The following is a 27,030-nucleotide window of genomic DNA, read 5'->3' on the forward strand; positions in this document are numbered from 1 at the left end:
TGTAAAAATGTCTTACCCTATCCCACAAAAATAGTATTCAAAAGAGGTGCTTATAAATTTCATGCCAGGCTTTAATGAATTAGTGTATTTAGAGTCTTATTTTAAATAGCCTTGCAATAAACTTAAAAGCCAAAAGGGGGTAAGACTACCTATTAAGACAGAAATCTGTCTTGTACCTTCTCCAGTAAAGAGATGGTACACACTACTCATTCCAAACATTGTAACAGAAGACCTACAGAGTCTGGAATGAAAAATGAGGGAGAGCCTTGGGTAAAAGCATTTCACAGAACTATCTACAAGTGGAACTATGGTTATAAGCAGTTTTAAAATAGTTTAGGTGCTAAGTTGAAAGAAAATTACAAAGTATGTGAAATTTTGTAACATTCTTTAAATCTGGAAGTTTATCAGCTCCCCTTAGTGGGAAAGAGAAAACACAAATGTGAGCCATTTTAATGGATAACTAATTCCAGATAGGCTGACATTTGAGAGTGGGAGCCTACTAAGACAGGTCTTTTAATACTAAAACTAGGGACACTCAAATTTGGATGATCATCCTAAATGAAGACTTCTTCCTTAGCCTTGGTCAGCTCTTGCTGGAAACAGCAAAACCACCTTAGAGCAGATTCAATGAACTGATTATCTTGCAAATTCTGCTATTCCCCAACTATCAAGTTACCTGCTGTTTTAGTTGTACTTCTTGCTGTTTCATTTGTTCATATTTGTGTCTGGATTCTGTTGCTTCTTTTAGTAACTAAAAAACAGAAACATTCTTGCAAAAGCACTAATTGTAATTACAAATGTGAATATGACAATTGTTATACCACATCCTTCTACTCACTCTTAGCAAGAATGACAACCCTACAGATGGAATACCTTCTTTCCAACAGTTGCCATTTACATTCGCTTTTTATCATTATACTTAACAATGCTTATGGAAGTAGAAAGACATCTTGTACTGCTTAAATAGGAAAAGGTACTGTGGAGACCTAAAACAATTTTAAAAAAATCTCAGGGTTTAAGGTAATACTTGAAGTAGAAATAATCACATGTCTAACATTAGCAGAAAACAGCTAACTACTTCAAACATGGCTAAGAAAGCTACTCCTTGAGTAGTAAGATAACACTGGGTAAAAAAAGGGTATGGAGAAAAGCAATGAAATTAGAAACCAGGTTTCTGAATATTCAAAACAAAAAACTGGTGGGGGACTGGAGAGGATGCTTCAGTTGATAGTGCTTGCCTTATACTGCACACAATCCTCAGCACTTCATGAATTGGGTGTGGTGGTGTAAGAACTGAGGATCATCTTCTTCAGTCAAGGCTATGAGACCCCAATTCAAGAAACTCACAAAAAAAGTTACACCAATGAAAATAATTTCCTTATTGCCAATTTGTTAAAAAACAAACCCAGGGCAAGGTGTGGTGGTGCATATCAATCCTAGCACTCAGGAGATAGAGGCAAGTGGATCTCTGAACCTAAGTCAGTAGCCAAAAGCCTATCATACCCCATGGGTGACATTAGATGTTTTAGTTAAAATACTGGCAGTACCTTCTCTTTTTTTCTTAAGGAACAGAACTTACAAACTCTCTCTCTCTCTGATGTTTTTCATCAGCTTCTTTTATCAGCTGTGTCGTTTGCTGAAGTTTGGCATCCACAAGCTGTTGTTGCAATTCCTTGTGTTTGAATACTTTATCAATGTGCTATGAAAAAAATAATTCCTTCTATCACTTCATGAAGAGAGGAACATAATGGGGAGGAAATATAAGATGTTACAGCACTGTTTGTCCTGCTTTCCTAATTAATACCACACAGCTAATAACATTAGGTCTCTCTGTCCCTATATCTACAATAGTGTTTGACATCACCTGCAAAAACACTACTGCCCTGTTGGACCTAGGCACCAACACCACAAACTTTGCAATCCTTGTTTCTGCTTTGTACAAAGAAAGTCAAACAAGACGAAATCAAACTAATAAATCCATACATACACGTTTTTTCTGCCCATTTTTTTCTACCCATTAAATTTTGCTAACTTCCTCAGTTAAAGACAGCATGATGAGTCAAAGACAAGCTAAGGCAAACTTATCAACTAGGTAAATTTCTGTCCTGATAAATCTCATTGCCATTATCTGATATGAATATAACCATACCTAGTTTGCTGAGTCGAATCATATAAGGTGCTTGGTATTTCCAAAGTGGCCAAGTATAAAATCTGAAGCCATCAAAACATGCCACTTTGGAATTTCAGAATTAGGATTCTTCCCATTATAGTATGATATGTGTGACAGGGAGAATGCTAGTGGGTGATGAGGTAGCCTAGGTTATTTTTTTCATTTATGAATTTGAACAAACACATGATTCTCTAATATATATTATATATATATATATATATATATATATATATATATATATATATATATATATGAACAAATAGCCCATTTAACAATAAAACTAAAAGAATTATCTTAATAAAATTAGGACCAGGCCTGGTCTGGAGGCATACACCTTTAATCCCTGTAGGAGGATCTTTGTGAATTTGAGGTCAGCTTGATATCTACATAGCAAGCTCCAGGACAGCCAGGATTACAGAGAAAACAAAACAAACAAACAAACAAAAAAGAAAATTAGGGCTTTAATAAAAAAATTTAACCTGTATGACAACAAAACCACAAAACTTTATTTAATAAGCTCTTCGAAACAGGCCAAGGGAATCTGTATTTTGGAGATGAGACATAAACTAGTGAAGTAGACTTTATTTAGATTTAAATTCAGACTTTTTAATAACAGGAGAGTAGAAGTAGTTAAGAGCTCTTGCTGCTCTTCTTGCTGTTGCTCTTGCAATCTGTTTTCCAGTACCTATGATGGACAGCTCACAAATACCTGTAATTCCAGCTCCAGGGAATCCAATACCCTCTTCTGACCTCTTGGGGGTACTCCCACACACATAAATTTTAAAAAGACAAGCAGATGTTAACTTCACTTTTTAGGTGAAAAAGATATGATCAAAAAAGAACTTTCCGAGTTGTATACTAAATATCTATGATTTTAAGAATTTAAGACCTTGCTTGTTCGCTCTTCCAAAGAATCTGGGTTTGAGTCGCAGCAGTCACATGGCAGCTTCCAACCATTTATAACTTCATATGTGCACAGATGTGCAGAGCACCCATACACGTAAAATAATTTTAATGAGTTCAAGCCATAGGAGCTAGGGACATGGCTCAGCAATTATTTGCAAGTGCTTCTCTGAGTTTTGTTACTAGCACTTCCTTGGGCAGCTCACAGTCACCTAAAATTTAAATTCCAAGGGATCCGATCTCTTCTGGCCTCTGTGTGGCCACTGTACTCATATGCACAAACCCACAGATGGACACAAAGACATAATTAAAAATAGACTTGAAAACTCAAACTATTCAAGGCCAGTGAGACAATGAAACAAAACAAAACAAAAAACACCAATAATCTTAGAACTCGGCAAAGATGGTATCTGCCATGAGTGAGTTTCAAGTCATCCTGGGCCACAGAAAAAGACCATATCTAAAACAAAAACCCCACAAGACAGTGGTCTGGGGTATAAGTTAAGTGATAAAACATTTAGCAAACACAAGGTCCCTGGGATTGATTCCAGCAGTAAAAGATAAATAAAATATAGGCTTCTGGGTAGCTAGCTTAGTAGCAGAAAGCCCAAGGCCCTGGATTTGACATTAGCACTACAAAAACTTAACTAAAAATGGATTAGTTTTTTTTTTTTTAATGTAAAGCTGGTCTGGGAGGATCAAACAGGAGGATCTACTTAAGTCCATGAACTGGAAGCCACCCAAGGCAACAAGCAAAACCAACATAAAACAGATTAATGAAATGGCTATAGATATTGTATAAATTATCACAAATTTCTTGAGATGCAGAGCATTCTAGGGCCAAACATTTGTTATTAGTCCAGATAAGAAAATAATCTGAAAATTACCATCTTCTAGTATTACATAGAACTAGACAAGACTACTGTAAATTGTCTTTCCTATTTATACAGATGGATTCTCAATCCGTGGTTTGATCCTTTCCCTAGTCAATAAACTTACCCTATGCTACACATGAACAATTCTAAAATATCCTGCAGCAATACTCGTACTGAGAAGTTATCACTAATAGTGAGAAGCTATGGAAAGCAATCGAATGATATTACCTCTTCCCTCAGTGCATACTGCTCAATGAGCTTCTTCAGCTTTTCTCCTAGTTCAATGTTCTCCTGTCGGAGTTTGGCATTATGTATGTCATGTTGTTCCAACTGTGCTTGGATTTCATTTAGAGTAACCTGGAAATGTGCTGTTGCTTCTTTACGTCGTTCTTCTTCCTCTCGTGCCTGCTGCATATTTTCCTCCTTAATACCCAAAAGAATGTCTGTTAATAATAGACCCATGAACAGAATTCTCAAAGAAGAAGAAGCTGCTGTGGCCAGGCCTGTGATCCCAGTTGCTCAGGGTTGGGAAGAAAATTCCAAATTCAAAGCTGCCTGTGTTTAAGGAGTGAGTTAAAGAACAGTTTGGGCAACTTTGTGAGACCCTGTCTCAAACAAAAACTAGAGGGTAGGGAAAATGGTTCAGCTGGTAAAGTGCTTGCTGCCTAAGCCTAAGGACCTGAGTTCAAATTTCCAGCATCCACATAGAAAGTAAGGCCTGTGCCTGTAATTCCAATTCTGGGGGGATTCCACATGCACATCCACACTACTAACCCCAACACACAAATGGACACACATAAGCGTGCACACCCTCCCCTAAAAAAAAAAGAAGGTTGGAAATGTAGTTTATTAAGAAATTGTTTGCCTAGCATATGGAGAGGAAGAAAGCTGTTGTGACTGCCCTGAAATACTGTTTCTAAAGTACAGTTTGTGCCCCTTATTTAGGATCAGAAAGCCTATTTAAAAGCATGCTTCCATTGGGGCAGTGATGGCATACACCTTTAATCCCAGAACTTGGGAAGCAGAGACAGGTGGATCTTTGAGCTCAAGGCCAGCCTAGTCTACAGAGCAAGTTCCAGGACAGTCAGAGCTGCTACACAGAGAAACTCTGTCTTGAAAAACCAAGCAAACAAACAAACAAAAAAAAAACACAAGCAAACAAGAAAAACATACTTTTTTTTTCTCTTTTGTCATTCAGAGTGTTGAGATACAGAGTCCCAGTTATATCAATTAAGGGTGATACTACTGTCTACTGTAACAAGCTTAATATCCACACAAGGAATCAGCTTAGATCAGTCTGAGCAAACAATCCCTCCTTCAGTTTACTTTCTAGGTCACACCTCTTACTCAAGAGACCAATAGCATCCTTATTTTAAAAAAGCTTACCTTCAAGTATATTTTATTAGTCCATTCAGAATGACTAGTTATAGAAGAAAGATACCTCCTAACATTTTATTTGGGTGTGGTGGAAGTAAGTTAAGTAGGATTGAAACAAGAGCCTTAAAGCACAGTAGGCAATTGCTCTACCCATAGGCTACATGCCAGACCAATTTTTATTTTTCATTTTGAAATAAGATCTCATTAAGTTGCCCAGGCTGGCCCTGAACTTGCAATATTCCTGTCTCAGGCTTCTATGTAGCTGTGATTAAAGGCATGCATTATTAATCAGCCCAGGTATCATCTACTTTAAGATTTTACTATAAAGGTTCAGGGCTGGAGAAATAGCTCAGTGGTTCTAGTTCTTATAGAGGACCTTGGTTTGATTCCCAGCACTCACATGGTGGCTCACAACCATCCATAACTCGCAGTTCAGGGTAATTCCCATTTCTGATGCCTGCTTCTGACCTTTGTAGCCACCAAGCTAGGTACTGGTGCACAGGTATACATGCAGGCAAAAATCTCAACAAATAAGTCTTTTTAAGGAAATAAGTACAAAGGATCAGAAGTAAAGGGACTGAAGATAGGGCACTTAACTGCTCTTCGACAGGCCCAAGTTCAGTCCTCAGCGTCTGTATCAGGTGGCTTACAATGACCTGTAACTCCAGTATATTCAGGTTCTCACTGTGAGCATGTGTGTCCTCCCCCAAATAAAATCATAAAAGGAAGTAAATGTTAACTCCTATCTGGTGAAAAACCCATGTCCTAAGTGCTGTTGTACCTAGGTCCCTGGGATGTCAATGAGAGATGAGGCATTTGTTAGTTTCAGCTCAAAAATCCTATTCTATTGCATACAAGGAAAGGCCAACTACAATGTTAAGAGGTGCATTCTTTTCAGGGCTCTTTTCTTTTCACTCTTCCTCCATGCATACCAATTCATCTTTGGGTATCTGCTCACTTTTCCTGTATAATCTGCCAAGATCTAAGTGCTACTTCCAAAAGAACTCAGCAGCCAAGAGCAGGGTATGGGCCAGGGAACTTGGGCAGTTCAACCTTGACATCCATCTACCTGAGTGCTCAGTTGTGCTCCTTTCTCACAACACTAATTCTACACTTACCAGTTTTTCATTTCATGGTAACGACTTTAGTGCTCTGCAGAAAACTGACAACTCTGAGCTTCCTAGGCAACGGTGTGGGAGTGTGGAGGAGAGATAAATCAGTGGTTAAGAGCACTACTGCTCCTGCAGGGGACAATGTTCAGTTTCCAGCACCCAGCAGATAGTGGCTTATCACTGTCAGTAACTTACTTCAGTTTCAGGAGATCAAACCAGCATGCTCTTCAGGCCTCTTCCAACACTAGGCATACATATGGTACACAGATATACATGCAGGCAAAACACCATACACATCAATAGAAAGTCTTTTTTAAAAAGAGTGGGAATTGCAATGTTTACTTATTCCCTGTGACCAATAAGAAGCGATTCCTTTCCCAGCATTCGGGAGGCAGAGGCAAGCAGATATCTGTGAGTTCGATGCCAGCCTGGTCTACAGAGCTGGTTAGAGCTAGTTCCAGGACAGGCTTCAAAACAATACAGAGAAACTCTGTCTCAAAAAAAAATTTCTGTTTTGAACAGGAAACCCAAATTTAACACACAATCTCACATTATATTGCCTGATAGCATCAGCCCAAGCAAACCAGAAAGAGTCAATAACTGGTCTCTAGACACAGATTTCAGATTTCAAATAGACACAAGGTGACCTCTTGTAAAATCAGTTGAGAACATCACTTCTATAAAACAGAAAAACAATAAATCAACTAACCTTTAAGGTCTTATTGTGGCGTTGAAGTTCCCTGCAAAGAGATTCCAGTTTGCTTCTTGCCAAGATGGCCTTGCTGTGTTCACTCTGCAGGTGAACTTTCTCTTTCACGATCTGGGCTTGCTTCTTCTGCAGAATCTTCATTTGTTTCTGAACATTCCTGCTCTCCTCCAACTAAAATTACCAAGCACTTTATGTTCAAGAAGCATATCAAAAGCCCCCAGTACCTCAGCGAATGCTAGAAGAATCAGTTGTCGGCTACGCAGTTTAATTAATTAATTAATTAATTTTTGGTTTTTTGAGACAGGTTTTCTCTGTACTGCTTTGGAGCCCATCCTGGAACTTGCTCTGTAGACCAGGCACATTGTGGAACTCAAGTGCCAGCACTTCCTCTCATACACAGAAACACACAAATCCACATAAAAGCTGGTGTTTTAGGACTCAATACTGAACTTTATTTTTCTAAAATACCCACATACTACTGAACTAAATTTAGAACTTAACTAACCAGCACTCAGGGTTTCCTGTATGAATGCTATAATTTTAGATTTGAAGTAAATGAGTCCCTTTCAAGGTGACATCCACACTAGCAGATAAGATGGCAGCCTTACCAACCTTTCTAAACAGCTTTTACTGAAGAAATTGATGCTGAGTCATAAAGAACAAGAGTGCCATCTTGTGGCTTATCAAAACACACCAAAAAATCCTTGTAGCAGGAGATGGTGGTTCATCTCTGCAATTCCAGTACTTGGGAGAGTAATGGAGGAAAAAAGATCCTTAGAAACATAATGAGTTCCAGACTACTCTGAGACAAATAAAACTTGTCTGTAAAAGACAAAACCAACCAAACAAATTCCTTCCAAACTATCTGCTTACAGATATTAACACTTTTACAGAAATTCCTACAGGAAGACGCACTGGTATTGTATAAGATGTGAAGTTGCCCTACTATGGACTAGGCATGGCAGTATAATTTCAGAGGCTGAAGAATCAGATTGAACTACTACCAACTACCTCTGCTCCAGGACCATCACAACCCTGTGTTCATTAATCCATTTTTTGCCCCTTTTTTAAATGTTATTTCATTTGTGTAGTCCTAAACAAAAAATTAAAAAGCAAAAGCCTGTTTTGCTTTTCATTGTTGAGGATGGACTAGTATAATTGAGGAGGTGATCTTTTTGCTTTAATAATTTCCATTAATTTACACTAAGCAGCTACATGGTGACTCTGGGATTATATTGCTATAACTCAACAATATTGTTGGCATGTACCTACTGATCAGGGATTGTTAGAGGCATTGTGGGCCACAGACTCAGTCATATTAAAAAATTTTCTGTGCTTCTCTCAAGTCAGTTGGGGATAAAACTGGGACTCCTGTAGGCTTCATTCTGATGACCTGAATCACAAGGCAGGAAGTGGGGACCTTCAGGTTGAAAATTTGGGGAGGCAGGTTGGTATCATAATGCCGCAATCAGATTCTTCTGGAAGTGAAGTAGGTGTTTCAGCTAGTTCCAACAAAGAAGGGCAAGGAACAGAAAAAATAATGGAATGGAGAGCCTAACAGCTAGTTTTGAAAGCCAGAAGGCCATGCTTCATGTCTAGCAGGGATATGTTACTGACAAATGAGTCAATGGAGAAGCACATCCCACACATCAGCTTGTATTCTTCCTCCCTGGAGAACCCCGATTGCTTCTTGCAGTGCCACTCACCATAGTGCAGACATGCTCCATTCTGGTACAGTTTGTGGGTAGTCATCAGAACTGCTGAATGCTAAAGACAAGCTACTTCCCATTTCCAAAGTTTGTCATGTATTCTCTTTTGTTTGTTTTTGTTTTTGAGCAGGGTCTCACTATGTATGCAGTCCATGTTGACCTCAAACTCAGAGATCCACTGTCTGCAGAGTGCAGGGATTAAGAGTGTACCACCACACTAGCCATCATGTATTCTTTAAACAAATTGAAAACCCACTCTTAACTTGTGGACAGTTCAGAAAAAAACAGGCTTTGATTGGATTTAGTACCCAGGCTACATAATATATGTATTTTCCTAGTATATGCATACATGAAATTCTCCAGGGTGCTGACTTCTATATGTTCAATTCACAACAATTCACAAGACATTACTAAACTGTTTCCAGAGTGGCTGGCAAATCTGTATACTCAATAGCACTGTAAAAAAAAAAAAAAAAAAAAAAAAAAAAAGTCATGCAGAGACTAGAGAGATGGGTGGCTCAGTGGTTAAGAGTGCATACTGCTCTTGAAGAAGACCTGAATTCTATTGCCAACACCCATGTAGGGAAGGGCAAAACTGCCTATAATATAATCCCAGCTCCGGGGGGGGGGGGTCTGAAACCATCTTCTGGCTTCAATGTACAAATGTACAAACACACACACACATACATATGTAATTAATAATTTCTTAAGACAAGAGATGATATAAATGATCCTCTTTAAGTCACATGAAGATTATATTTCTTAGTTTTTTCTCATGTAAGAGATATAAAATGGAACGGACATGATGGATCACTCCTTTAGTCCCAGCCAATCAGCAGGCAGCGGCAAATGCAAACAGATCTCTGCTGAATTCCAGGCCAGCCAGGGCTACATAATGAGACTGCTTTGAAAAGAGAAGGAAAGTGTGAAATGGCACCTCATTGTGGTCTTCCTCTCTGACCACTACATGAAGTTAATACCTCTACATGTCTTTATGGCCCATTACGCCAAGTTATTTCTGCATTTTGGTTTTCTACTTTTATGAAATGCCTCTTTCTTATCTGCTGCATTGCTTTCCACTGGTTTTTTGTCCCCTTTTATATTTGTAGGTATTCTTTTTTCATTTTTAATTCTTATTTTACTGTACTAGGGATTAAATACAAGACCTTATACATGTAAGACAAATGCTCTACCACTGAGCTATACATCCCTAGTCCTAGGTGTTCTTTCAGATGTACTTTGTAAAATGTTATGTGCATAGGCATCATGCCTACATGCGTACAAAATTTATGTAGTACCTACAAAGGACAGAAGAGGGCATCAAACTCCCTGAAACTGGAATTACAGCAAGTTGTTAGCTGCCACATAGGTGCTGGGACTCTAACCTCAAGTCTTTTGGACAAGTAGGTAGGGGCTCTTAATCCCTAAGCCATCTCTCAAGCCCCTTCCAGATATTCTTGGTACTTTTATTCTGTTGGAAATGTCCCAGGATTGTAACGTCATCTTTCAAGGTAAATTTGAATCCCCCTTATTTTTTCATGGTACTGCAGATTGAACCTGAGGCTAGCACATGCTAAGCAAGTACACGACCACTGAGCAGTATCTCCAGCTCTTTTGTTTTTGTTGTTTTAAGGCATTGTCTTACTAAGTTGCCCATACAGCCCTTGAACTTGTGATGCTCTTGCTCCAGCCTCTTGAATAGCCAGCATTACAAGCCTACAATAACTAAAGGTCCCAGTCTTTAAGGTATTTATTGAAGGGGCACATTAATTTCAATAAGACCAATTTCTACATTACTTATTTGTTTGTTTATTGTGTGTATGTCTGTGTGCTATAACATGCCTGTGGAGGTTAAAAAATAACTTATAGGAGTCAGTTCTCTCTTACCATGTGAGTCCTGGGGATCTAACTCAGATCATCAGGCTTGTTAGTAAGTACCTTTAGCAACTGACTCGTCTTGCTGGCCCAATGTTTTGGAGACAAAGTCTTATTGTATAGCCCAAACTGGCCTCAAACTCACAGCAATCCTCTGGCCTCAGCCTCTCAAGTGCTGGGATTACAAGTGAGTACCACCATACCCAGACTACTTGTGTAAATTCTTCAAAAATATTTAATTTTGTGTGTATGTATGCATGCCTGTGTTATGTGCGTGCACCACATACATGCAGAAACCTACTGGGGTCAGAAGAGGTATCAGATTTCCTGGAACTGAACTGAAGTTCCAGGCAGTTTTGAGGGACTACATGGGTACTAGGAATCCAACCCAGATCTTCTGCCAGAGCAGTAAACATTCTAAACTTCTGAGCCCAACTTGTATATGTTTGATAATGCTTTTATGTTGTAAGAAACTCATCCCAAAGGTACTAAGTGGAATAAGAGTGCTTTCTGTGTGATTATGACTATGTGTTCATATCCCCAATACCCACATAAAAAGCCAGGCATAGTTATATCCCTGTGTTATTTGGGGGAGGTATGTGTGTCTCCAGAAAATGACTAGTTCCAGCTTCAGTAAAAGACCCTGTCTCAAGAAAATAAGATGGAAAGACCCAATGTCCTTCCACTAACCTTTGCCACATTTGTATCTCACTCAAGAAAGAGAGATAAATTTGTTATCTCAACATCTGAGTTAATGAAGAAGTCTAAGGCAAGCTTATTTCATATATCAAGTTCCAGAAAAACCAAGGCTATATAACAAAAACATAACAACAACAAAACAAAAAGAAATCTTTTCTTTCAAAGTTGAGAAGATATCTAACTTAACATCTAATTTTAAAGAAAGTTTCTTTGAGAGAAGGTCTTATGTATTCCAGCCTGGCATCAAACTCCCTATGACACTGAACTCCTAATCCTTCTGCCTCTTCCTCTCAAGTTCTGGAATTACAGGCATGCACCACACCATGCAGTTTATGCAGTGCTGGGAAAACCCCCAGAGCTTCAGGAGCACTGTGCATGCGAACATGAACACACACACACACACACACACACACACATAAATAGCTATAACACTTAGTTTTAGAAAATCTGTGCCAGCCAGGTATGACAGCACATGCTAATAGTTTCACCTACTCAGAAGACTGGCAGAAGGATCATGTAAGCCCAAAAGCTGAAGATTGATTGGCATACACAATGAAACAAGACCCTCAAATACAAAGGAAAGGAAAAGGTCTATACTTTAGCACTATGGTGTTCTCTACCTGCTAGAAAAGTCAGCTGGGTATGCTAGCACATACCGTTTAATCTGAAAGAGGCAGAGGCAGACTGACCACTATGAGTTATTTAATACCAACCTGATCTATATAGCAAGTTCCAGGCCTGCCAATGCTACATAGCAATTACTTGTCTCTAAAACCCCAAAAAATAAATAAAACAAAATGAATCATGAAACCAACAAAAAGCCTCAAGAAATCAGATTCTCTTCCAGTTTTGCAAAAAATATTTTATATTTTACAATACATCAAAATATATTTCAAAAACTTATCACGCTAGGCAGTGGTGATGCATGCCTGTAATACCAGAATTCAATTCAGGAGGCGGAGGCAGATCTCGCTGAGTTGAGGTCATCCTGGTCTCAGAGCTAGTTCCAGAAAAGGCTCCAAAACAATAGAGAAACCCTGTCTTAAACCCTCCCCCCAAAAAAAGAGCTTATCAAGCATACACAAATATTCTGTAATATTCTTTATAGCCCTGCAGTTGTGATTAAATACTCACAAGATCAGCATATTTCTTACAGAGAGCTGCCAGCTTTTCCTCTGGAGTCGAAAGGGTGTTTAGTGCTTGCATCAGCAATAAAACTTCTTTTCCTAAGGATTAACAAGAGAAGAAAGAAATCCTGAATAATAAGATCAAATCTAAGCCGGACGTTTGTGTCATACGCCTTTAATCCCAGCCCTCAGGAGGCAGAGGCAGGTGGATCTCTGTGAGTTTGAGGCCAGCCTGGTCTATGAGAGCTAGTTCCAGGACAGCCTCCAAAACCACAGAGAAACTCTGTCTCGTAAAACAAAACAAAAAACAAAACAAAACAAAAAGATCACATCTAACTTGTGAATTCTTCTACCAATACTTCCCATGTTCTAATCTCAGAACAAAATAATTTATACCTACAAATAGGAATATGATATTTGCCAGCTCAATTCTGAAAGCTATTTTGAGCTGGGTGTGTTGGCTCAAATCACTAGCTGCAGCATGCAAGAGGATTCTCAAGTTCAAGACCATCCTGGGCCATAGAGTAACATCCTGTATCAGAAAACCAAAACCAAATCAAACAATTTAGTAATGTTGATAAGAAGAAGAACAATTGGTTACCATGTCCTGGATTTGATTCTTATCAAGGTGAGGAGCTACTTTTACATTCTGGATTAATAGACTCTCCCTTCTCTATTCCTCATCCATGCCCATCCCAAATTTCTATACTCACTAAACCTGTTAACTAAGACTTTTCATTGAGAAGGTAAACATTCCATTAGATGTCTATGTTAAGACAAATGACAAATTAAAAACAGCAAAAAAAAATTTGAAAGCTTCAGTCTGATCAAGTATAAATATAGACAAAGTTTCAGTTGGCCATATGCTTTGCCTATCTCAAATGTCCATACCTTTCCTATGTGCAGTGTCAGTAACTTACTTTCTGGTGAGTTACACTGTTACCCCAGTGTTAACAAATGTTACCAAAAGTAAAGGACAGCAAGGTAACCTGCCCTGGGTGGTGGGGGGGTGGGGGTGAGTGGTGGGGGATAGGGGTAGGTGGTGGGTGTTAACAGTATTTTAAGGACTTTGGCAGGGAAAATCCCAGGTAGGGGCAGTGTTTCAAAATAGGTGATGTTTTTAAAATGATATCTTGGTAGCCCTGGCTGTCCTTGAACTCACTATGTAGATCAGACTGGCCTCAAACTCACCTGCCTCTGCCTCCCGAGTGCTGAGATTAAAGGTATAGGTCACTATGTCTGGCTTGAAATAGACACTGTTTTTGATTTTTCTTTTTGTTTGCTTTTCAAGACAGGGTTTCTCTGTGTAACAGCCCTGGCTGTCCTGGCACTCACTCTGTAGACCAGGCTGGCCTTGAACTCAAGGGATCTGCTTGACTCTGCCTCCTGAGTGGTGGGATAAGTAAGACATGTGACACCACTAACTGGTGCCTCTTCTATTTTTTTTTTTTTTTTGGTGGGTTTCTTTTTAAGATAATGTTTCTCTGTATAGCCCAAACTTTCCTGGAATTCAATCTATAGACCAGGCTGACCTTAAACTCAGAGATCCTGAGTGCTGGGATTTCTTAAATTGGATGACAAATACCATTTTCTTTTTTTGAGATTTATTTTTACTTTGTGTGTGTAAATGTTTTGCCTGCATATATGTGGACCAAATACATGCCTAGTGCCCACTAAGGCCAGAAGAGGGTGTCTAACCCCCTAGAACTGGAGTTACAGATGGTTATAAGCCATCAGGTGGGTGCTGGGAACCAAACCTGGTCCTCTATAATAGCAGCAAACCATTTCTCCAGCCTCAAGACATTGTCTTTATTTCTTTCAGGGTTTCTCTGTGTAACAAACAGCCCTGGCTGACCTGGAACTCACTCTGTAGACCAGGCTGGCCTCGAACTCAAAAGATCTCTCCTGTCTCTGCCCCCTGAATGCTGGGATTCACCACCGCCAGGAACCATTTTGATTTTTAAAAAACGTTCACTCTTACACACAAGCTTTCTTGTCAACATAGGTACTTTAATAACCCCAGTATATAGATTGCTATGGAAAGAAAAGAGCAGAATGATATCAAAATTGAATACTTTTTAATGTGAGTACAGTGATGGCTTGAGCCTATGAAAGAGCCCTATAGCCCAAGAGTTCAGGCCAATAGAGTAAGACACCTTCTACCTCCCAAAAAAGGGAGGAAACTTTTCTCTATTATTTAGGGGGGCCTTTGGAGACATGGTTTCTCTGTAGCTTTGGAGCCTGTTCTAGAAGGAAACTTTTCTATCTACATAAAATTGTATTATTAAAACCCAAGGCCCATTTAGCCCAAGATCAATAAGAACGTTATGAAAAGGCCAGGCAGTGGTAACACATGACTTTAATCCCAGCACTCTAGAGGCAGGAGGACCTTTGAGTTTGAGGCCAGCCTGGTCTACATAGTGACTTCCAGGACAACAGAACTGTTACACAGAGAAATCCTGTCTCAAAAAAAAAAAAAAAAAAAAAAAAAAAGAGGAGACTGGAGAGATGGCTCAGAGATTAAGAGTACTGGCTGCTCTTCTATAGGTCTTGAGTTCAATTCCCAGCAATCATATTGTGGCTCACAACCATCTAATGGGATCTGATGCCCTCTTCTGGCATAAAGGCATACATGAAGATAAGAGCACTCATACACATTAAATAAATAAAATCTTAAAAAAGAAACAAACCAAAATAAAAAAAGCAAGAACATTATGAGAATTCGTAAATTCAAAGGGTTTTTTATATTTTGTTTTGCAGTGCTAGGACTTTTTGTGTCTGTGAAACAGAATTTGCATACTATAATTTGGTTTTCTTTATTTTAATGGATTTTTGACAGGATTTCTCTGTATAGCCTTGACTGTCCTGGAACTCTGTGGACTACTCTGGCCTTGAACTCAGAGATCCACCTGCTTCTCTGCCTTGAGAGTGCTAGGATTAAAGGCGTGTACCACCACCACTGGCCAGTTTTCATTTATTTTTAATTATTTTTTAGAGATGTTACCCAGGTTGACCTTGAACTCCTAGGCTCAAACAATCCTGCCTTAGCCTCCAGAATAGCTGAGAGGTTGGTATGTACCATTCACCTATGTAAAATTCACTTTTAAAACACACCATTTATTTCTAAATGTAACAAAAAGAAAAAGAACACAATTTAGTATATTTACAAGGTTGTACAAACATCACAGCTACCTATCTAATCGGAGAATGTTTTCATTAACCCCCAAAACAAACCATACACAATAGTAGTCACTCTTTGCTCTTCTATCTACCCCCAGTCCTGGCAACCACAAATCTATTTTCTATTTCCACAAATTTACAATTCTGGATTATTTCGTACAAAAGAGAATAATAAAATGAATACCCTTTCATGTCTGGCTTATTTTACATTGCAAAATGTTCTGCTGTGTGCTTCTGTCCTTTCTATAGCTAAGTAATATTCTAGTATATGGATAGATCATACTTTGTTTACTCATCATTATATGATAGATATTGATTTTTTTTCTCCCTTTGAGCTAATAAGAATAAAGTTGCTATGACCACTATCTACAAACTTCTGTGTAAATAATTTTCAATCTTCGTGGAGATCTATACGCCTAGAAATAGAAGTGCTTGTTCATATCATAAATTACATTACTTTTGACTTTTTATAAATGTAATTAGGGCTACTGATCTAGGAGATGTATCCTTTCTCAGGAATTAAAATTACTTTTCATATTCCTTAACTCTTTTTACATTTAAAGAGTAGCAGGAGACCTTATCTCAAAAAAAAAAAAAAAAAAGGAAAAAGAAAATCCATCCCCAAAATAAAGAAATAAAGGTAACTCTGCAACTCTAGAATGAATTGATTGATATATATATATATAAATAAAACAGTGTCAAACACCTTTAACCCTAGGTGAGTTCAAGACCAGTGTAGTCTACATAATGAATTTCAGGTCAGGGCTACATAGTGAGACCTTACCTCAAAAATAAGAAAACCCACCACTTATTAATCACAGATGTAAAGTACATAAAACTGAGGGGTTTCCACCTGCAGTGGTAAACTTTTTAATTGTAGCACTTGGCACTTGGGAGGCAGAGGCCATCTTTTAAGTTTAAGGACAACCTGGCCTACATAGCAAGTTCCAGGCCAGCCAGGGCAAGATAGTGAGACCCTGTCTCAAAAATAAAATATAAAACAAAACAAACAATAACAAAAAAACCAAGTAAACAAACAAAAAACTGAGGGGAGTTTTCAGTTTTCTTCATGAGGTCTAGCATATCAAAAAATGGTGATTTAACGTAGTGGTAGAGTCCTCACCTAGCATGCATGAGGCCACAAGTTTAATCCTTGGCATAATGGAGAATGACACAACACACGATTTAATGGTTTGGCCAGGTGTTCATACCTTCATGTACTTTTGAGCTAAGTCAAGATGATCAGGAGTTAAAGACCAACATCAGTTACATAAGAAGTTTGAAGTTAGCTAGGCAGTGGTGGTGTGTTCCTTTAATTTCAGCACTATGGAGGCCAAGGCAGGTGGATCTCAGAGTTCGAGGCCATCCTGGTCTACAGAGTTCCAGATGACCAGGACTACACAGAGAACCCTGTCTTGAGAGAAAAAAGAAAAGAAAAGAGGAAGAACTTTGAAGTCAGCCTGAACTATATGAAACCTTGTCTCAAAAAAAAAAAATGTAAACATATCACATTCTTGATCTGAAACAAGATATATATATATATATATATATATATATATATATATATATATATATATATATATGAAAGCTGGTTAACTCACTTCTGAAGTACAGTTAACATACTGTCTATAAAATTTTATGTCTAGTCTTTTTTTATTGGTTTTTTTTTGTTGTTGTTGTTTTGTTTTGTTTTTGTTTTTTTTTTTTGTTTGTTTGTTTTTTGAGACAGGGTTTTTCTGTGGCTTTGGAGCCTGTCTTGGAACTATCTCTTGTAGACCCAGCTGGTCTCAAACTCACAGAGATCTGCCTGCCTCTGCCTCCTGAGTGTTGTTTTTAAAGGCATGCACCACCACTGCCCCACACTTATGTCCAGACTTAAACTGACAAAATAAATACTGTTCTCACATACTTTTTGATCAGCCTAGTAAAGATGCAAATAAGGCAAGTCATTTGCCATTCTGTTTGAGAATTCTTGATTATATAGAGAGAAATAACTGTTTCCTATTCTGTCCACTTCCTACCCATAACTACAGTAGACAAGCTAACCTGAGGCAATATGTGTTTATTTTAAACTGATATAATGTGTGTGTGTGCCATAGTCATATGTGGAGGTAAGAAGACAATGTGTAGTAGTAGTGCTCTTCTTTGACAATATGGGTCCTACGAATCAGACTTAGGTCCTCAGGCTTAGTGGCAAGTACCTTTACCCACTGAGCCTATTCACTGGGCCACAAACAGGTATTTTTTCCCTTCAGAGACAGGGTTTCTCTGTGAAACATTCCTGACTGTCCTGGAACTCACTTAGTAGACCAGGCTGGCCTTGAACTCACAGAGATCTGACTGCCTCTGCTGGGATTAAAGACATGCACTACCACTGCCCAGCAACCATGTCTAACCTGGCCATGTTCATGTCTAACCTGGCCATGTTCATGACCTCCTGTGTCTCACACAATGTGAATAAAGTGAGCAATATATGAAAACAACATTTAACTACTGTATAAAACTTATTACCTAAGGTCTTCTCTTTGTTCCTGCTGCACTCTGAATCCTGCTGGCCATCAGGAGGACCTGATCGAGCTTCTTGTCCAGGAATTTCTTCTCTTGATTCCTGTGCACAGAATGCTGAACTCACCAAATTCCTGTTCTTTGTTATAAAGTCACTGCTTTCATCCCCTTCCAGTGAATGCTTCTTAGTTGTGCCACCACAACTGGGGTCTTGATGTTGAAGAATATCATTTGCTTGAGAGTTACACAACACATCTGCTTTCACTCCTAACCCACAAATTCCAGCTTCTTCCATTGTCCCAATTTCAAACTAGAGGGAAGGGGAGAAAAGACAGAGTTAAATGGAATTAACATTTATAACCAATGGCATTTGATAGCTTGGCAGTTTTTTTTTACTTAGTGGTTGGTGAATTCAATGTAAAAAAAGGTAGCTTTTAAGCTTTACTGAGACATAATGTAAACTGTTAAATATAAGGTTATTAAAGTTAAAACAGAACTAGGGTGTAGCTCTGAGGTAGCAGTGCTTTGTTTGCTTCATGAGCCCCTAGGTCTGATCAGGAGCACTTCCAAAAGATAAAGCTAAAACAAAGCATAACTATATGCTATCAAAGGAGGCAAATTTGCCAGTTAGTAATAAATTTAAACTTACTTCCCTATAAAAATTCACCATTAAAAATAATTACTATCTTTTAAACAGGAAACTGTCCCAAGTTGATCAACATTAACTATCCTGCTGTTATCTTAAAGATGATTAGCACAGCTAGCTAGCTACAAAGCTATCCAGCAAAAACTAACTCCCAAAGTACCCAGCAGAACAGGCACTGAGGGACAAGTGCCTGCACCCAGTACTGGCACACTATATTTCCTAGCCCCTTGACAGCTAAGTGAGACTCCCATGTTAGTCGAGGCTTTGAATATCACTTCAGCAACCAGATTTTTATTCTCAGAAAGTAGTTGAGGCTATGACTGTCATTTCAGCAACCAGATTTTTATCCTCAGAAGGATATGTTCTTTCCAACTCTGGTAGGATAAAGAGGTCAGAAAGGTACATAAAGATGGCAGGGCCAGACAACAAAAGCAGCCTGGCCCAAATTCCATATACATATACAAGAAAGACACTCTACCTGCAAAGAAAACACTAACTACAATATTGGGTAAGTAATAAACTTCTCTCATGTTATACCACAGAAATTGAGATTGGTATGTTAAATGGCTCTCATTCATTAATACAGTAGGCATGCATATAAAAACAAACAACATTTATGCTTGTTTTCTTCTCCCTTGAATCATTTTTTTAACCTTATTCTCTTTTGTTATATTTTTGTTCAACATAGCATCTTGCTAATGCATAACTCAGGTTGGGATAGAATTTGATATCGTTCTGCCTGGGCCTCCTGAATTCTGAGACTACAGGTGAATACCACCACACCTGGCTAACCCTATTTACTTGTCTTCTCTGTATTCTATTTGTTAATATTATTTGGTCACCTACTATATCACAACTGTAAACTCTACATTTCCTTTCTGGTTAAAAAGAGTGTTTCATCCTTTCTGAATACAATTGAGGTACAAAGTATCTAATACCATTCTCTTACCACAAAAAGAGAAAAGATACATTGAAAAATTAATGGGATTAGGGCTATAGCTCAGTGGAAGGATGAATGATTGCCTAATAAGTGCAAGGCCCTGGGTTCAAGCACCAACACCAAAAAGAAAACAACAACAACAACAACAAAAAAATCAATGATACTTTTTTTTTCAGATTACAGCTGCTCAGCCTGGTGGTTCCCACATATAATCCTAGCACTTAAAATGTTACAGCAGATTTGGAAGGAATTGAGGGAAGGAAAAAAACATGGTCAAAATATAGTGTATACAAAATTTTGTTTTCAATTTTAAAAAAGCTAAAATAAATAAAAGGTTAAAGCAGGAAGATTGAAGCATATTCAAGACCAGCCTGAACTGTATAGTGAGTTCTAGACTAGGCCAAGCTACAAAGTAAAACCCTTGCCTAAAACAAAACAAAATTAATGGGAGCCAGACACTTAGAAAACTCAGGTAGAATTTTGAGCCTGAGCAAAAATAATAAAAACAATTAATGATAGAGCATGAATCTGGTTTTAAAAAGACTTTTGATACACGTGCGCATGTGAGTGGTGCACAAGCATGCCACAATAATATGTCAAGGTATCAGAGGAAACTTGTAGGAGTTGGTTCTCTCCTTCCACCTTGTGGATTCTAGGGATTGAACTTTGGTTTTCAGGCTTGGTGGCAACTGCCTTAACCCACTGAGACACCTGTTATTTCTGATTGTAACATACCAGGGCTGGAGAGATGGCTCAGTGGTTAAAAGTATATATTTTCTTCTAATGGACCTGAGTTTGGTTCCCAGCAGCTCACACCTGCCTATAATAACTCTAGCTTCAGAGGGATCCATCATCTAAAGTCTATAGAAGCAGTGTCCTCATATGTTCATACCTACACACATCTACACACATAATTTCAATTGAAGAGCTAAAATTAATTGAAGGCTCCAGGAAGGCATCACTCTCCCTGTGGAGTGGGGGGAGAGTGGTCGGGGGGGGGGGGCATGGGAGGGAGAGGAAACTGGGATTGATATGTAAAATATGAAAAAAATAATAAAAATAATTGAAGGGAATGAAGATATTAAGGCAACTAATACTTATCTTTTATAATCTAGGGTTGATATAAGTCAATAACTGTGCTTTTGGGGGTAGCACTAGTCCAAACTAACCTAGAATTGACTATCTCCAAAAAAAAAAATGACTTTGAACTCCTGGTCTTCCAGATACCACGTCCCAAGTGCTAGGATTTTAGGCCAGTGACACTGTGCTTTCTGGAGAACAAATTGGCAATGCAATTCTTGGGCAATATGGATAGCTTCTAACCCACTTATTTCCACTCCTAGAATTTCACCCAAGTGTGTACATAAGTGCACTGAAAGGCCAAAAATGTTTAAACCAGCACTACTTGGAACAGCCCTAAAACAAAATAAATTCAACAGAAGAATTGATCAATTGCAATATGTTCAAACCATTGAGCAATGAGAATGAATTACTAAAAATACAGCAGCATGACTTTCACGGACCTTACATCAAGAGGAAGGCATCACAGACACTTTAACCAAAGGAAACAATTTATATATAAAAAGAAGCTAGGTGAATGGATGGTAGTAGAAATGAGGTACTGGTTGGGCTTTCTAGAGTGGTTGATAATATTTCTTGATATAGAAGGGATAAGACAGATGTTATCCTCCTAGAAATTCATTAAATCCAAACATTCATAATTTGTATACTTTTCTGAACAGACAAATGTTACTTCAAAGTTTGTTAGAAGTTGTACAAGGATACTGGGTGTGGTGGTACTCCTTTAATCCCAGCACTTTGGAGACAGCAGCTTTAAGTTCAAGACAAGCCTAGTTTACATGAGTTACATGGTAAAACCTGGCCTCAATAAATAAGTAAACAATGAAAAAAATTAAAAAAATATCTAGTGTCTTGTATACTAATTTTAAAACTATATATACACATATACATACACACACACACATATATATATATACGCAAACATATACATATATGTGTGTGTGTGTGTGTGTGTGTGTGTGTGCATGCTTCAATTTAGGGACTAAAGACCAAGACTAAGGGTTCAATCTCTTGTACAGAAAACATACACAAGTTATAATTTATATACTATACTTATTTGTTTTGTTTTTATTGAGTCAGAGTCTCAATATGTAGCCCAGCTATCCCAGAACTCACTGTGTATACCAGGCTAACCTTGAACTCATAGAGATCTGCCTGCTTTTGTGAAGTGAGTGCTAGGATTAAAGGTGTGTTACCATGCTTAGCTTACTTAAAGAGTTAAGGAACAAAACAAATATTTTTCACGAAAGTGATAAAAATCAGTTCCTATGAAAAGCAGCTACAATACTGAAGGAAGCAGGAACATGTGAGAAGCAACTGGTAGGTACTGACTGAGATATAGCACTAGATCCTTGTTCTGTGGCAGCAAGGCAATGATGCAGGACAGACAAGCGCCTCCAGAGGAAGTAAAGGGAGAAATGTTGACTGTAAATAGGTGGGATGAGTTAGCTTCCTTGAGCCACAGGACATGCCTGGTTGAAGAGAAAGACTTGCACAGTGCCCAGGAGCAGAAGCTCTGAGAAAGCTGCAGAGACTGAGAGAAGTTTCAAGGTATTAAAAACCATGTCCTAGCTGGGCGGTGATGGCACATGCCTTTAATTCTGGTCCTGGAGAGGCAGAGGCAGGTGGATCTCTAAGTTTGAGGCCAGCCTAATCTAAAAAGGTACACAGAGAAACCCTGTCTCAAAACAAAAACATGTCCTAAATAATAAAAATGGAGTTTCAGGAAAGAAGCTCAAATAAGTAAGCCCACTGCTGGAGATGGAAATGTTTAGTGTGGAAGGGTAACTTGTATGTTGATGACTATGGAGGGAGATGTGGGATGAACTGAACAATGGAGTGAGCTGAGCTGGCCAAGTCCCACTGACAAGTGGGATGAGCATATCAGACTGTCAGAACCTGAAGCATCTGAAATGAGGAAAAGTACTCTCAAAAGAAGACAAATATGGGGCTAGAGACATGGCTCAGTGATTAAAAGTACTTGCTGAAGACCCAGGTTTGGTTCCCAGCACCTACATGGCAGCTCACAGCCAGCTGGAACCCTAGTTTCCAGAGTAGCTGACAACTTCTGTTCTCCACAGGCACTAAGCATGTACATAGTGCACAAATGTACATGCAGGAAAATATTCATATACATAAAAATATTTTTTAAAAAAGAAAACAAACATGACAATGAAATAAAGATTCTTATGGTAAACTAAGGAGGAGGACATCCATGCTAAGTTTTCTGTGAGATTGGCAGGCAAACTACAAAAGATAACTGAAGACTTGGAAAATAAACTGAAATGCACCAAAAAAGGAGCACATCTGTGCATGTATGCGTACCATGTACATGTCTGGTGCTCGGGGAGGTCAGAAGAGGACATCATATCTTTTGGAACTGGAGTTCCAGATGGTTGTGAACCACCATGTTGGGAAACAAACCTGGGTATATCATTCTAGAGTAACAAGTTCTCTTAATGCTGGTCTACTCTAACCTGAATGAGATGCCTTGCCCTCCCATTACTGTACTCCTACCTCTGACCCTGACTTTGCCCTCCAGAAGCTGACCTTGAGTCAGAGGCTTGCTCTGAGAAGCCCCTTTCTTTTTGCCAATTCCTTTATCTCCTCCCAGAGATTCCAACTGAGTAGAGACTGAGTACCTATGGGAAAATACTTAAGAAAACTTGAACACAATTCCAAGTGTCTTTAAAAGAATGTTGTGGTGTTACTATTTTTTACTCTGTAGCAGGTAAGCAAGATGGACTTCTGACACTTTAACAAAACTTTTGATCCCAGTGTGGTAGCAATTATGTATAATCCCAGTATTCAGAAAGTGGAGGTAGAAAGACAGGAATCTAAGACCATCCTGGGCTACAAGAGATGCTTTCTTTTTCCTTCCTTCCTTTTCCTTCCTTTCCCTCCTTCCCTCCCTCCCTCTTTCTGAGACAGGATTTCTCTGTGTAACAGTCCTGACTGTCCTGGAACTCACTTTGTAGACCAGGCTGGCTTTGAACTCAGAGACCTGCCTGCCTGCTTCTGCCTTTGGAGTGCTGGGATTAAAGGTGTGCACTCCCATATCCAGCAAGAGATGCTTTCTTTCTTTCTTTTTTTTTTTTCCTTTTTTTTTATTTATTACGTATACAGTGTTTTGCCTACATGTATCCCTGCAGACCAGAAGAGGGCCAGATGGTGCTGGGAATTGAACGCAGGACTTATGGAAGAGTAGTCAGTAAATTCTCTTAATCTCTGAGCCATCTCTCCAGCCCAAGAAATGCTTTCTTAAGACCAAAAGTAAACAAACAGCAACAATAGCAAAAATCCCTTGGACTTTTTAGCTTTTCATCTTCCCCATTAACCCTAGGCCTACACCTATTCTGGACATTTTTACAAATGGAATCCAACTCTGTGGCACTTCCTGACTTCTTTCATTTAACATGTACTCCATGCTGCAACACCTATTGGTACTTTACTCCTAATGACTGAATACTACTTCACTGCAGACACAAACCATATTTTATTTATCCATTTGCTAATTGATGGGCATTTGGATTATTTCTAATTTTGAGCTATTATGACCGATTCTGCTATGAAAACTAATATATGTTTTTGTGGACATTCATTAACATCTTTACAGAGTATATAACCAGAAAGCTGCCAGATACATAACTACTCCATTTACCATTTTGAGGAACTGCTGACCACTTTCCCTAAGCCCACTGTAACATTTGAATTCACCAGCTCCGTTTAATGCTTCCACGACTTTGCCACAACTTTTTATCTGTGCCAATCAAGAGTGCTGTGATAGTAACCAACTATGATTTGGGTTTACATTTCTCTGGGGATTTCTATCTTCTGCTTATTAAGCATTTGTACACCTTTCTAATGTAGTTACTATTGCTTTGTTATATTTTATATAACTAGATCATTAGTAAATATTTTTATCCATTTCTGATATTTTTTGCCCCAATTTGGAGAAAAGGCACAATTTTGCCTATTTTAAAATGTCAAGGAGGTGGGATGTAGGGGGCATGGGAGGATGGGAGAGGGAACTGGGATTGATATATAAAATAAGATTATTTCTAAATTTAAAAATAAATAAAAATGCCAAAGGAGATCAAATTAAAAGTTATTTGTGGTCCAGTAAGATGGCTCAGAAAGAAAAAAAGGGCTTAATCACAAGCCTCACAATACAAGTTAAACCCTCAGGTCCCACATGGAAGGAAAGTACTGAGTCCTGAGAGTTGTCCTCCTCTGACCTCCACATATGTTGTATGCCTACACAGAGAAACACTGAATAAAACTAGTTAAAACGTTTTCTAATTTGTTCTTGTCAGGTGTAGTGGTACAAACCTGTAATCCCAGCACTCAGAAGGCAAAGGCAGGAGGATTGCTACAACACACACACACACACACACACACACATTTAAGTTACATTGAAAGGCTGGCAAGATGGTTCAGTGGGTGAAGGCCCTTTAGAAAACAAGAGGACCTGTGCTAGGAACCAAACAGCAATATAAAAAAGCCAGGCATGGACACACACCAGTAATTCCAGAGCTACGGAGAGTGGAGACAGGAGAATCAGTGGGGCTTGCTGGCTACCAGTTTTAACTCCAGGCTGAATGGGAAACCCTGTCTCAAAGGAATAAGGTAGCAGATAATAGAGCAACAGAACATCTCAGTCACCAGGCAGTGGTGGTGCACACCTTTAATCCCAGCACTGTGGGGTGAGGGCACACAGAGGCAGGAGGATCTCTGTGAGCTGGAGGCCAGCCTGGTCTACAGACTGAGTTCCAGGACAGCCAGAGCTGTCCTTGTCTCAAAAAGCCTTGTCTCAAAAAGCCAAATCAAACAAACAAACAAAAAGAACCCAGTCCTCTCTTCTACACACACAATCCCTTACATAAAACTTGGCACAGCTTGCCTGTAACTTCAGCATTGGGGAGGCAGAGATAGAAGAATCATAGGACCTTGAGTGATTAAGGAAGACACCCAACATTGGCCCCTTGCCTCGCACATGCATGCACACAAATATGTGCACACATGTGCATGTAAGTAACATACACAAAAACCTATTATTTTTTCAGATTAATAGTATATAGTTACTCTTAGCATTTAACAAAATTTATAATTAAATAATTTAAAGACTTAAGAAAAGCAGGGTGTGGTACCGCACATCCGTTAGTCTCAGCACTCAGGAGAAAAGAAAAAAAGATCTCCATGAGTTTGAAGACACCATGATCTACATAGCAAGTCCCAAGCCAGCCATGGCTACATGGTGAGACCTGTTTCAAAAAATTAAATTAAATATAAACACCGAAGGACAAAAAAAAAAAAAAAAAAAAAAAAAAAAAGCAAGATAGCTCAGAAAATAAAAAGTGCTTGTTGCACAAGCCTCACAACCCAAGTGTTACCTCTGACCTCACATAAAAGCACAACTCCACAAAATGATCTTCTGACCTCCCACACACCATGGCACATCCACATACATACAAACACACAATAATAATAAGAACAATCTTAATGCAAAAAGAATCACCATCCACCCCCAAAAAACTCAAAATGGCCAGTGGCATTCAGCATAAAGATGTTGTAGAATGCACCATCACATCTCATGTTTTCATTCTAATTTTATGCTGTCTGTGGTAGTTTGATTGTAACTGGGCCAGTAATCTCATTGGCCCTTTAATCTCATAGGAATTGGCACTATTAGAAGGTGTGTGGCTTTGTTGGGGTGGGTATGGCCTTGTTGGAGGAAATGTGTCATTGTAGGGGCAGGCTTTGAGGTTTCCTATACCGCCCAGTATCTCAGTCAACTTCCTGTTGTCTGCAAGATATAGGACTCTCAGTTACTTCGCCAGCACCATGTCTTCCTGAATGTCACCATGTTCACCATGATGATAATGGACTGAACCTCTGGAACTGTAAGCAAATCACCCCAATTAAATGTATTTATAAGAACTGCCATGGTCATGGTGTCTCTTCACAGAAATAAAAACCCTAACACACTGTCATTTCCTATGTAGTTAATATTTTCAATTTTTTGTTTTGTTTTCTGAGATAGGGTTTCTCTGTGTAGTCCTGTCCTGGAACTTGCTCTGTAGATCAAGCCTCAGACTTAAAAGATCCACTTGCCTTTGCCTC

General features: G+C 38.8%; 1 protein-coding gene across 2 annotated transcripts in view; it reads right to left on the reverse strand.

Moving 5' to 3' along the window:
- The window catches only part of Txlng (taxilin gamma), a 48,582-nt gene that overhangs the window by 6,387 nt on the left and 15,165 nt on the right, over nt 1-27,030 (reverse strand). For both annotated transcript variants that reach the window (XM_051178732.1, XM_051178733.1), the window contains exons 2-7: nt 18,248-18,551; nt 12,564-12,655; nt 7,147-7,317; nt 4,177-4,371; nt 1,580-1,699; nt 677-751 (exon numbers count right to left, since the gene is read on the reverse strand). In XM_051178732.1, coding sequence (XP_051034689.1) covers nt 677-751; nt 1,580-1,699; nt 4,177-4,371; nt 7,147-7,317; nt 12,564-12,655; nt 18,248-18,551 — 957 coding nt within the window. The remainder of the gene's footprint in view (nt 1-676; nt 752-1,579; nt 1,700-4,176; nt 4,372-7,146; nt 7,318-12,563; nt 12,656-18,247; nt 18,552-27,030) is intronic.

The sequence above is a fragment of the Phodopus roborovskii genome, unplaced genomic scaffold (assembly GCF_943737965.1).
Source record: "Phodopus roborovskii unplaced genomic scaffold, PHOROB, whole genome shotgun sequence".
Lineage (NCBI taxonomy): Eukaryota > Metazoa > Chordata > Mammalia > Rodentia > Cricetidae > Phodopus > Phodopus roborovskii.